The sequence below is a fragment of the Periplaneta americana genome, chromosome 7, assembly GCF_040183065.1.
Source record: "Periplaneta americana isolate PAMFEO1 chromosome 7, P.americana_PAMFEO1_priV1, whole genome shotgun sequence".
Classification (NCBI taxonomy): Eukaryota; Metazoa; Arthropoda; class Insecta; order Blattodea; family Blattidae; genus Periplaneta; species Periplaneta americana.
Window position 1 is genome coordinate 178,205,741 of NC_091123.1, and position 13,984 is coordinate 178,219,724.

The 13,984-nt window shown below is 36.9% G+C and overlaps 1 protein-coding gene across 1 annotated transcript in view; it reads right to left on the minus strand.

Moving 5' to 3' along the window:
- Positions 1–489: 489 nt before the first annotated feature.
- The window catches only part of LOC138703805 (beta-1,3-glucan-binding protein-like), a 55,856-nt gene continuing 42,361 nt past the window's right edge, over positions 490–13,984 (minus strand). The window contains exons 6-8 of the mRNA XM_069831994.1: positions 10,358–10,509; positions 6,202–6,303; positions 490–961 (exon numbers count right to left, since the gene is read on the minus strand). Coding sequence (XP_069688095.1) covers positions 845–961; positions 6,202–6,303; positions 10,358–10,509 — 371 coding nt within the window. The 3' untranslated portion in view covers positions 490–844. The remainder of the gene's footprint in view (positions 962–6,201; positions 6,304–10,357; positions 10,510–13,984) is intronic.

The window sequence follows — 13,984 nt, forward strand, 5'->3', positions numbered from 1 at the left end:
TGCATATAGTGTTAATTGGGAGGCCGGAGGGAAAAAGACCTTTAGGGAGGCCGAGACGTAGATGGGAAGATAATATTAAAATGGATGTGAGGGAGGTGGGATATGATGATAGAGACTGGATTAATTTTGCTCAGGATAGGGACCAATGGCGGGCTTATGTGAGGGCGGCAATGAACCTCCGGGTTCCTTAAAAGCCAGTAAGTAAGTAAGTAAGTAAGTAAGTAAGTAAGTAAGTAAGTAAATATGAGTAAATTTTGAAGAAAATCTCTCAAAAATCGAAATTGGATTACATGCGACAGTACGGTAAAATTAACATTAATACATATCATACATACATAGGTATAGGCATATCCAACATTTTGGAGTTACGGAGGAATGGAGAAAGTTTTCTGCTGAATCCAAGAGTCTCTTGTATCTGTACCTGCTTCAAAACTAAATTAAACTGACTAGCAGAGACGTTTAAGAACTTTGGATATCTTTAAATATATCTTTGTAAATTCACAGGCTCTATTATGAATTTAGAAATGCTTGGTTCAAGTTTTAAAACACTACAAAAATAAGTGTTAGTTCATATATGTCGAACTAGTTAAATGTAGCCATTTCATAACTCTTTTCTTTCTATTACAATTTCAACTTTTGAGAGCTGTGTAAATGACAAAGAAAAGAATTATTATTTTCTCGATAACACATTTTCCCGCCTCGGACTAAAGTCTCTACGTTAGCTTGATGCCATTGTTGACTTTTGTCTCTAGCTGCACTGGAAGCGAGAATGTAAACATTCTCGAAGGCAGCAGCTTTGAGGTTATGATAACCCGCAGCAATGACTGACGGGAAATTTAGTGGACTAGATTGCCCACACTTTTATGTAATCCACTTTCATAGCGGCTCCTTCTCCGTGGTCAACGCCGAGATTCCATGTAGGAAGCCATTGGTGACGTCCGTTCCAAAACTCCGTGGATGCCTAAAAATAAAACAAGTCATTTAGTTAAATAATTCTTTATCCCCGAACCTGTAACTCCATCACTAACCCTAAACATATCCTGTCTCTTTCTACATTATAACAAAGAGCGAGAAATGCGTGGTCTCTATAGTAGAGGACTATTCAAAAAGAAGGAGCAGGTTTCAAATATTTATTTCTTCCTAGAGATGGGTAAAAAATAACACAACAGTTATTTTGGAACTGTTCCGGTCTCGGAACTGTTGCAAAAATGAACAGTAGGTCGGAACCTTCTGTTCCGAAATAACAGTGTTCCGACTCCGAGCTGCTCACTTGCCCAGCTGTTGCGGGCTCGCAGTACCGCGTTGCACAAGGTATGTTCCGACTCCCTCGGAACTGTTGCAAAAATGAACAGTAGGTCGGAACCTCCTGTTCCGAAATAACAGTGTTCCGACTCCGAGCTGCTCACTTGCCCAGCTGTTGCGGGCTCGCAGTACCGCGTTGCACAGGGTATGTTCCGACTCCGAGATAACAGTCGGGACGTCGGAGCTTGTTCCGATGAACCATCGACAGCAGCAGTTACACTGTTCTCGTTGTTCTTTATGTTGTACTTGGAACTTTGTTGGATGAAGTTAGTATTTGAAACCGAAGCAACGTTTGAAACTCTCACGTGGTTGGAGGGGGGCGCATGGAAATTGAAATCCTTGCGGTGGCGCGAACTTTAATATCAACATTTGTAAGACTGGCCAATCATCTGTAATGTTATAGTAAGTATTTAATAATCTGTAATATTCATTCCCGCTTTATGATTTATTTCACCATTAGCTGACTAATTCTGTTTTATAAACATTCTACAAAGTCATAAAGTACGCATACTATTATTAATTCATTGATCAGGTTAAAGTCGTAAATGGTAATGAGTGGTTTAGTTACAATGTCTGTATGTCTTTTGTTGAGGTTAAGTCTGACAAGCACAAGTTTTTGTGCTATCTTCTCTGTTATCAAAGAACGACAAAAATGTTGTAGCATTATTTGTTGGAAACTACCCATATAAGTACTGATTTGGAGAGCGAGGTTTAATGCGAAGTTTAAATTACACTTTGGTAAAGATGCGATTCCAACATTTTACTAACCCACTGCGGGGTTTCCAGGTTTCAGTACTGCCAATATATATCTTTTTATTTATGAAATTGTAATATTTATTATTATTATTATTATTATTATTATTATTATTATTATTATTATAACTGTGCATTAAGAAAAGTAAAAATAAAAATTTATGATTTGTTTTTTTTTTTATTATGTAAGAGAGAGAACAGAAATTACATACCATATGTTTTAAATGTTATGTTATTTTTTTTAGTTGGCTACCATGTCTTTATAACTTTATGTACGAAAACAAAGTGTTGTATTCTGTCCTTGTAGTCAACAGCTGTGTAATTACTAACATTAAGCTTTTGAGTTCTGTCCGCATGCACAGCAATTTTCCAAAATCGATTCGAATGTGCATTGCAGTGCCATCTATAGATAAGAATGTGTACTATGTCATGCCTATGAGTGCTCCAGTGTGAGCTGCATGGTGTTTTTTGTCTATGGTGAAGAGGGAGGGTACTGTACCGATCGTTTGAACGACTCAACGACTCCGACTCATCACCACTGGTGACTGTTATTTCGGAACTGTTATTTGGAACATAGTATTTTTTCGGAACCGGAACCGTCGGAACTGTTCCGGGAAAAGAACAACTTCGCCCATCACTATTTCTTCCAAATTACAAAAGATAGAGACACAATTCCAACGTTCCTGGACAGACGAAAGTTCAAATTTTGAATAATCCGTGTAGAAGTTCCAATCACGGTCGCATTGGCGCTGTTGATTGTCATGCGCGGCCGCATTGGCGCTGTTGATTGTCTGTAGTAAAATGGCAACAAAACAGAAAAAAGCATTTTGTGTGCTGCAATTAGCAAAACTAGAATTCATTATTGAAGTTTAACGTGCTTTTCGCCGTCAGTTTAATAAATCATCGCCTCGTCATAAGGAGATTTACCAGTGGCATCGAAAATTCGTAGAAGACGGTTGCATCTGCAAACAGAAAAGCACGGGACGTCCACGCACATCGAATGAAAATGTTGAAGACAGATATTGCCAAACCCATAAAATTAAGAAGAAGAAGAAGAAGAAGAAGAAGAAGAAGAAGAAGGAGAAGAAGAACTTCGAAAGTGTTTGGAAATTATGTGTGCCGTAGTATTGTGTATTATATATATACAGGGTGTTTCAAAAATACGGGGCATAATTTCAGGTATGTATTTCCCACATGTAGACAATCAAAATAGTTCATTGCAACATGTGTCCGGAAATGCTTCATTTCCGAGTTATGGCCTTCACAACATTGAAATTCACCGGAACGTTTTTCTTTCCGCAGGTCGTTGTCATTACAGAAGATGTTCAAATTGTCCACCTCTTGCTTGAATACAGACCTCACATCGATGTCTCATTGACCTGCGAACTCGATCCCAAACTCCAGGAGTATTGCGTATGTCCTCAGAACATTCCACAATTCGATTCCGAAGGGATTCCAAATCAATTGTCAACACATTCTCTTATTGCATGATGGCGCTCCTGCACACTTCAGTCGTACGGCTCGCCGGTACTTGGATCGAAGGTTTCCTGATCGATGGATAGGTAGAGGTGGCCCAATTGCTTGGCCTCCACGCTCACCTGATCTGAACTCTCTCGATTTCTACTTGTGGGGCCATTTAAAATCATTGGTTTATTCGTCTCCGGTGCCTGATTTCGAATCCCTTCGGAATCGAATTGTGACATGTTCTGAGGACATACGCAATACTCCTGGAGTTTGGGATCGTGTTCGCAGGTCAATGAGACATCGATGTGAGGTCTGTATTCAAGCAGGAGGTGGACATTTTGAACATCTTCTGTAATGACAACGACCTGCGGAAAGAAAAACGTTCCGGTGAATTTCAATGTTGTGAAGGCCATAACTCGGAAATGAAGCATTTCCGGACACATGTTGTAATGAACTATTTTGATTGTCTACATGTGGGAAATACATACCTGAAATTATGCCCCGTATTTTTTAAACACCCTGTATATATATATATATATATATATATATATATATATATATAAAATCTGACATAATACATAGGCCTACTTTAACTTTTGCTTGAAACAATTGGCAATGTTGTCTGACTACGTTTAACTGTTCTGGAATCATTGTCCTATACAATTTTCGTATCTTAGTAACACAGTGTGAGGGACTAACTATAAATAGTTAATGGAACGTATGACAGATAGCACTTACGTCTAGGACAGCAGTGCCGCCTGTGACAAGTCCTCAAACTGACAGTGAAAACATGAAATAGGTGTCACTTGTTTTCTTCTTCCGCGGTCGTAAATTTGAGCTTTGAAATCATAAGCGACGGTGTAAATGTGTAATAGGCCTAATAATAAGAAGGATTGCAAAATTACTCTTTAAAATATCCGTGCTCATACCTGTAAGAACAATAAATAATCTGAAACCAGTCGTTCCCAAGAACAAAAGACTGCTGCTTAAGACAATACACAATAAGCACATGGCGAAAAACACATAAAAACAGGCGTAATAATATAATGAGGATTTTAGAATTCCTTTCCAGGAATAGAATCCAGTTCTACTAGATTTTTAATCTCAAACACTACTTCCTAGGCACTTCCAGGTGGTAATAACAACAGTAATAGAAGAAAGCCTGATATAAACAATACGTACGGTCGATTTCTAAAACGAGGTCTAGACCACGACCATGGCTTTAAACCGCGTTTGGATTTATAAAACGAGATCTCCTTAATTTTTGTGAGCAATGGCTCGAAACCATGGTCTGAAGCAGAGACCACGGCTGGGGCTGGTTTAAAACCACGGCTTCATGTATACAAGATGGAGGTAGTAGATCAGCTGGATGATTATCAAAGGAAAGTTTGTGTCTACAAGTATTATTCTCCGGATTACAGTGATGAGAGACAGGCATAATCCTTTGTAACTATATAATTTCAGGCGAATATTCTGATTTTCGAAAGAATCAACGCAAAATTGAGCAAGAATGCTAAATAATAATCTGCAACGAAATGCAAGAGGCGACGGGTTGACAATTTTTTACACCTTCTTGTTGCTTTGAGGGAAGTAAGATACAATATTTTATATTAATTATACCTTTATGCCTATAAGACGATGATATAACTTAATTATTAGTTTTTACATTGGTTTTGAACATTTCATTTAATACTCGAAAATGATGTGGATCTACAAGAATATGAAACGAACGTGATTTTGTCTTCTTATTTTAAGGATGAAAGAGTAATGGAAAGGAGAAAAATTCTCTCCGGCGCCGGGATTTGAACCCGGGTTTTCAGCTCTACGTGCTGATGCTTTATCCACTAAGCCATTACTCTTTCATCCTATGATGACGCAGAATATCTGCATGGAAATATCATATGTACTTCGGTACATTAAAATAATATATATTCTTATTTTAAGTTTTATGCTACTGGGGCTTATATGTGAAAATAGAACCATAGGCTATTACATTTTAGTTTCAATTGAAATTTTAATCCAGTTAATATTTAGGTTATTAATTCCTTAGAACCTGTTTTCAGTTAGTTAATGTTCATAGTAGTTATGAACAAACAATGAACTACAACATAAACGCTCGACTTCGGCAATATCATTCTGGTACCTAAAAATCCGTTCCCTATTAAATGCTGAGTAATCCTAGTATTTTAAACGCACGTACATTTTGTAAATTAGTAAATATAACAATACCTTAGCTGAGAACAAAAGAATGTGACTTGCTGCAATTCAATAAAAATACTAATCCCGATGTTCATTTCTTTCTAATATCGACTGTTTACAGGAATAAAACTCGATTCTAAGCTGCGTTGCCATATATAAACCCACGAACCTCGGTTTCTTCTCAAGCCGCATAAGGATTCAGACCTTAGAATCGCGGTTTAAAAGCCGAGATTCGGAACTACGATTTCGTCCGTGTTTTAGAAATCGACTCGTAATATTGTTGTTTAGTCAACTGTCCGAAAACCGAAAACAGATCTGAACCTCACAAGTGATAACCAATTAAAGAACAACTTATGAGGCAATTAAGCCAGGAGATAATGGGATAGCGTGGCCAGTTCCTTTCCCACTCTATGGCATACATCGGTGTCCAGTAATATATTACACTAATCAGACTTCAGATTATGAATAATACAAAACAATTACCCGAGGTGAGGTGTTGCTCCATGGCTTTCCTCCTGGGTTTTCTGCAACGTCAGGGAAGTATCCGTTCACCCCACCAACTGCCACGTTTAAGACAAAGTAGAACTGTGGGAATAGAAGTACATAACATTATTGTTGTATGACTTACATAAAAGGTACTTACAAGCAAACATTCTCTCGTGATAATAATGCCAAAGTAAGTGCTTATACAAATTTTTGCCGCTCGAGAGCAATTACGAAGACGTCCAGAAGATAAGTTTCCCTGGAGCCGTTTACAGAAAGAAAACACAATTTCATGGAAAGATTTATTGGAACAGATATATAATAATAATAATAATAATAATAATAATAATAATAATAATTTATTTTAGCTGGCAGAGTTAATGCCGTAAGGCCTTCTCTTCCACTCAACCAGCAAAAAGTGTATATACATATGCATGAACTTACAAAGAATCCAACAATTTGATTTAGATGAGAGTTACATGTATACAAAAGTTATTTACAAATTAAACAACAAAATACTATGAACTATTAATTAAACACTGAAATAAACTGGGTAGCAGAATTAAACTAAAATACATGAAATGTTAATATATTTCAAATGATATTAGTTAATACAAAGAGATTATTATGAGACAATTAAAATACAGCACAATCAGGATGATGTCTAAAGAAAAAAGTAACAAAGTAGTCAGTGATAGTTTAAATCAGTATGATTGGAGTGAAATGCTAATAAGGTTATCTTTTAAGCTGTTCTTAAAGGTGTTTATTGTCTTGCAGTCCCTAATACTTTGTGACAAGGAATTCCATTGACGCGAGGTGGATATTGTAAAAGATGAGGAATAACAAGATGTTCTATGAAGAGGTATACTTAGCGTGCCACAGATAAGTGATCTGGTATTTACGTCGTGGTTAGAGTATAGTTAAGAGAAACGAGACGAAAGGTAATTTGGTGTTGAAGTGTGCAGAATTCGAAAGAGTAAAGACAAAGAGTGTAAAGTTCTACGTTCTTTAAGTCGGAGCCAGGGGAGGGGAGACTCGGCTAATTCCGCAATATTAAGAAGTAAATCTATCATCATCATCATCATCATCATCATCACCATCATCATCATCATCATCATCATCCTTGCATGTATTGGGCCTAGTGGCCCGTTACGGTCTCTTGCCGACGCTTAAACGGTCTGCCCAGGATCTCTTGCCCACAGGATGGTAATTTAAAATTTGGCGTGGAATTCTAGAACGAGGCATTCTGATGACATGTGATCTCCAGTTTTGTCTGTATTTCTGTAGGTATTCCGTAATCGGTTCAATCTGCAGTTCTTTCATAATGTCAAAATTTTAATGTGATCCATTCTCGTGTTAAATCTATTATATTCTTATCAAAATGTCTAATGAAAAAATATTATCAAGGTATGTAGACATGGACGAAAATTTTCATTACCAAATGAGATAAAGAGACCTATTAAAATGCAAATATATTTATTTGTACATACATTACAGTTGAAAAAGAACAACTCGGGTAATTCCGCAACAGTGCGGGTAAATCCGCAATATGACTTGGCTAATTCCGCAGTAGTAAATAATTATGAAATACATTATGAAAGTAACATAAAAGGAACAATTTATATGTAACAATGCTCACTTTCTTTACAGCTGTGTAGCAAAACACGAACAACAGCCAACTTTCGATGTTTCACTGTATTGCCGACAGAGGTGTCGACCAATATCCTTGATTTTTTTCTATAGCACTGCAGAGGACATGCCTCCTGTTGACAGCCTCTCAAAACTTACGTTCACGCTATTGTAAAGCCGCAGTAAAATCATATATGCACTACTGCGGAATTAACCGTACTGCGGAATTAGCCGAGTCTCCGCTACAACAATTGTTGGGCTATTTTTCAACATATTCCCCACCGGAATTAAGACATTTGTCATACCGTGGGATCAACTTCTGTATCCCTGTGTCGTAGAATCTGCCACCTGGGATCGGTACCAGTGTGTGACAACCGTCTGCACCTCTCTGTTCATCTCTGTTCATCTCAGGGCATGACAGATGTCTTATTGTTTTTTTTTTAGTCCGCAATGTAACTCCGTCATGAGAAGGCCTCGTCGGGAATTCTCAACGTACATCATTTATAAAACGCCTCTCACCACGGCGAATAGACTGAGACCCCTTCACAACTCACATCATATAGCCTTTCAAGGCCAGCAATTTTTAAAAACATTTTAAATGATTTCAATCCAATAATTTAAGCACACTGCATGTGCCTTAACATATTATATCACAATTATGACTAATGGAAGATTTTTTGCTCTGTACGTTATTTTAAAACCATGTATGTTATTCCACTAATTTATTGTAAAGCACACATGGTCAGATTAGTTATAAGTGTTTCACTGTATTTAAATGTTCACCTAATCTTCAAATATTGTTTTGCCAAAATATCACCTGAAGATGACTTCCATTAAAGTCGAAAATATTCGTAATTTTTAACAATTGTACCTTTGATGTAACAGAATTTTTTTCTGCCATTGATAAATGGTAAGTGATTGACTGAAACAAAATAATGATTTATTCGATATAGATGTCTTAATGCCAGTGGGGAATATCTTGAAAAATAGGTCAACAATTGCTATAACTGTACGAATAAAACTCTCCATGAAATTGTGTTTTCTTTCTGTAAACGGCCCCAGAAAACCTTACTTTCTGGACGTCTCTGGTACTGCGCTCGAGTGGGTAACATTGTATAAGCACTTGTTTTTACATTATTAACATGGGGGAAAGAAAAGAAAATAACTTTTTTATCTGCCCACATGAGAATGTTTATAACATCATGGTTAATCGTTGGTCAGTACACGGAGTTCTTTTTGGAGTTCGTGGCACCATCTCCAAACACACCTACAGTATAACCTTTTAAAATCAATAGGATGCATATTTTACAACAATGAAAAATTTCTTAGAGAAATTCTGAAGGATTGAACTCAAATTTTGCAATTCCATACTGTATCTATTTCAAGTAATATAATTTCACCTTCACTTTAATTTTCTTTTGAAATTTATTTATATATTTTCATTGTTTCATTATAAATAGAGATTTCAAAGAAAATTAACGTTTGATTTCAAAGACTGCTCGGTGAGAAGAATTTTGCTTTAGTTTTCCAATTTCGTTAAAAAATTTATAGGGTACAAACTTCCATATCTTGATGAGAATAATAATAATAATAATAATAATAATAATAATAATAATAATAATAATAATAATAATAAATTAAAATTACGTTTTATTTAACGACGCTCGCAACTGCTGAGGTAATATAAACGTCGCCAGTGTGCCGGAATTTTATTCCGCAGCAGTTCTTTTAAAGGCCAGAAAATATACTGACGTGAACCTGTCGCATTTAAGCACAGTTAAATGCCATTGACCTGGGCAGGGATCGAACCGGCAAATTCGGGCACAGAAGGCCAGCAGTCTACCGTGGTCTTGTATTTATCTCGCTAGGTAGTGGATCAGAAGTTCATTACTTTAAATCTGATTTTCAACGACTGGTTTTTAAGGGGCAAGGAAATCCCTTGTGATGAATATCTCAGGAAAGATAGGAAAATGGAGGTCTCATGTTGTAGATTTATACAGTTTATTATTTTATTTTATTAAATCGCACAGTTGTAACTCCAATCTCGTATTCCGATGCGAGATGAGCCACAGTTACCCTTTCCCAAACTATTTAATCATTTGCACTTTTTTTTCGATACTTAACACGTTTTCTATTGACATCAGTGGAAGGTGTTTTATATAGAAATTATACAGAATTGGAATTCGAACAGTAGACTACGCTATGTGACGGTAAAAGCTTGTAATAACATTCTTTAGGGAAAAAAACGAAGGGCTTACTAATATAATGTACAAAACAGTAGGCTACTTTATATAACGATAAGTTATGTTATTAAAGAGCGAGAGAAAGACTGTTCGATAATCCGCCAATCGATTAATAGGGTGTCGGATAATTGGGGTTCTACTGTATATCGTAAAAGGTCGCAGTGCTGGGTCATAGTGCCCCCCTTCCGAAAATTCCATTCAATTCCGTTCCAGTAACATACATGTAACTCGTTCCCAACGAAAAGTTTTAACATGTTTTAATGTACACTAAAATTATTGCTCACCTCTTTGTCAAATGGGGCCATCTTCGTTCCATACCGCCAGGGGTTGTCAGTAGCTCCTACTCTTGAATTAAACTGTCCAACGTCCCAAAATCCTCCTTCCGGAGGAGTGACCGTACCTAGTTCTTCGTCGTCAATACTGAATTTTATGTGATCTGTAACAAGAAGACTGTGTAAAACAGTAAATAGAAAATAATGTAAAAAATAAAATATAGCCGTAGATCTATAGAGGCCCTTCGCAACATCCGTCACCATGCTGTCCGTTCTATGCTGGCCGAGGCACTGAAGGAAGTAGGGTTTACAGTCCATCAAGATTGCAGGGACTAGCCACACAAGGAAGTGTTCGGCGAATTGATATCATTGCCATTAAGAACAACTCGGCATACATTCTCGATCCCACCATCAGATTTGAGACACATGCAGATCAACCGCATGAGGTGGACAGTGAAAAGGAACGGATCTATGAACCAATAATCACGTTCTATAAAGATAAATATAGCCTGTCCCACATTGATGTAATAGGTCTGATGGTGGGAGCACGAGGTACCATACCCTCCTTCTTTGCCAACAAATGTAAAAACATGGGGCTAACACACAGCATTGTGAAGGAAATAGCCATTAGTGCCCTCAAAGGATCGGTTCAGATATTGAGAAATCATTTGTATGGGAGTGATAATGGAAATTTCAAGTTATCTTAACCGATGGCTGTTGATTGGTTTAGATATCAATGCCAATACGTAAATCCGTACTATTATTTTTCTCGCCGTATATGGTATTCAAATCATTCTAACCTATCTGATGATATTCCCCCCCCCCCTTTCTTAACAGTAAATGAGCACAAATGGTACTTAGGTGTAAATTTTTCTGACATTTTGCATATTCGATTCCCTAACCGTTTCAAATATATATAATTTTGTGCGAGATCGTGCGTATTTGCTTGCTTTCCGCACAAAACCAATACGCGGTAAGTGTGAAATACCACATTCAGTATTCCCAACGTAACACATAACAATTTCCCTCTTCTTACCGCTTAAGCGCGACATTCATTTTATTGCTTTAGGCTTTTAACATCTTATTTTTAGAGACGTTTAACATAGTAATACTTATAAATTGGAAACTTACCACTGCAATTTCACCTAAATTGCAATGTTAATTATTGTTTTTAAAAATATTTGCAAAAATTAAGTAAACCCTACAACACCACAAAAGTTACTGGATTTGTAATGCAAGTAACATTAAGGAAGCCGTGAAAAAATCAACAAGATTCCAGATGCCGATGTTATTACTGCAATATGTTATATAAATAATATTGTTAAAATATTAAAATGAAAAATAAATCATTACATAACCTTACCGTTTGTTTTAAGTTCGCATTTATAGACTGGAGGAAAAAAAAAGACAGACGTATATCACGGCCTGCTGGAATATAGTAAACATAGCAAACATTTTATAGCAACAATTTGAAGATAGATGTTTTTGTTTTTAAAAGTTGCCGTCATTGAACAGAAACCAAGATGGAGATTTCATTGCAACTAATTAGAAATTCGTCTTTCAGGTATGTAATAAACGATCTTCGCACAAAATAATGTACGATACACGAGCGGTACGTTTGTTTTCATGTTCTCGGAAATTAAAAAAGCTCAACTACGTTTCGCTTTTTCAATCTTTTCCTCGAACATGAAAACATCAACATACCGCTCTTGTAACGCATATTACTATTACCTTTTAGGTGTGTTTCCAAATTATATGTAATACGCTTTGTCAAATCTGGCAACCTTTTCATAAGGGAAGCTAAATTTATTATTATATGTTATAATAGCAACTGAAGCTTTGTTAAGTCACATTCTTAAAGGTTATGGACAGTTCATGATCGCCGCGTCTGTGACTGACACTCTAGTGCGCTGGTTTTTCATCTAGGCGGCCCGGGTTCGATCCCCGGTCAGATAGTATGGAATTTATGGTGAAAAAATTAATCGTTGAAGAGGATATTCTTGAGGTACTCCCGCTTACCTCTTATTTCATCATAATTCTCCACCTTTCCCTCACTTCACTTTTCATCTGCTGTAGTTGAAAACATGCTGGAGTGAAGTCTAGGGGATAGTATGGATTTCCGAAGATGAAATAGTGAAATAGGCTCTGGGGTCTGTTATGTACTCTTCTGAGGATGGGACATTGCTCTTTTATGGCCCACCTGTCTGCTTCGGTTAATGAAAGTCATGCAGTCCTGTCGAACTTGGACAATCATCACATAGGTATATTGGAAGTATAATGAACAATGTAGCCTAAATGCAAGGATGTGTGCAAGCATTTATAGGCAATCGAAATCTGATGATTTTTCCTATCTCTCTCTATTACGGGACAGGGTTACAAAGAATAGCCCTACTGTTTGTAGTGGGACTGTTGTGTCTTGGCACTTTTATTATATGAACGATGCCTGAAATGCGAAAGGAGGAAGTAAGCAATTTTCATTAATTACTGTACAGTAGCCTACGAGAAGTGTAAGAAAATAATTTTGGCGCAAAGATACTTTAGAGGTTCCAGGAAGGAGGCAGGTTTCTTGAAAACAGACTGGATTACAAAGCTTCTCAACCGAATAATAATACGCATTTCCCATATTTATTCTGTGTTTAATTTCCTCGAGAGTGTCATTTATATTTATTACTGTTGCACCAAGATATCTGAATATTTCCACCTCTTAAAAGGACAAGTTTTCAATTTTTATACTATTTCTATTTCGTGAAATATTCTGGTCACGAGCCATAATCGTAACTTTGTCTTTCCGGGATTTACTTCCAAACCTATCTCTTTACTTGCTTCCAGTAAAATTTCCGTGTTTTTCCTAATAGTTTGTAGATTTTCTCCTAACATATTCACGTCATCCGCACAGACAAGCAGCTGATGTAACCCTTTCAATTCCAAACCCTCTCTGTTATCCTGGACTTTCCTAGTGGCACATTCTAAAGCGAAGTTAAAAAGTGAAGATGATAGTGCATTTCTGATTCATTTATACTAAAAAATATGAATGTAGAGATTAGGTCTGTTTTTAGAAGCTTGCTTTTCTCCTGTCACCGTTTCATCATCATCGTAAAAATTAAAATGAACACACAATGTTTGTACACAGAAGTGCAGAACTGTAAGAGCGTTTGAGTTGCTGTATTGGCGGATAGTTAATTGTCAAGATAGTGAAAGCAGATTAAAACCCTAGATCATATATACCCAGATAGCTCGGGATTATAGGCTTTGACGGTAACAACTTTTGTCAGGTTTACTATGCTGCTATTTACTGGGTGTTCATTTCAAAGTGTGTCATGACGTCACTGTTGTGAATCAGCAATTTGAAGCGAGTTTCAGCTTTTATGTCAGAGAAGTTGCCTATTAATCAAGGCGTTCAATCTGAACTTGAGAACGTGTACGGTATAACTTGAACGTCGTAGCAACAGATGGCGGTCTGTAAAGTCTGTGTGCTACCATAACCTCTTTCGAACTGTGTTTTGCGCCGGAAAGTCGTACGCAGGGTATTTGCTATCATCGGTTGCGTACGGCAACATTCCACAACACAAATCAAATGCTCCGTGTCCATGTTGACCGTCGAAGTTAATGTCAACAAATACGTAAGTAATCGTCTTAACC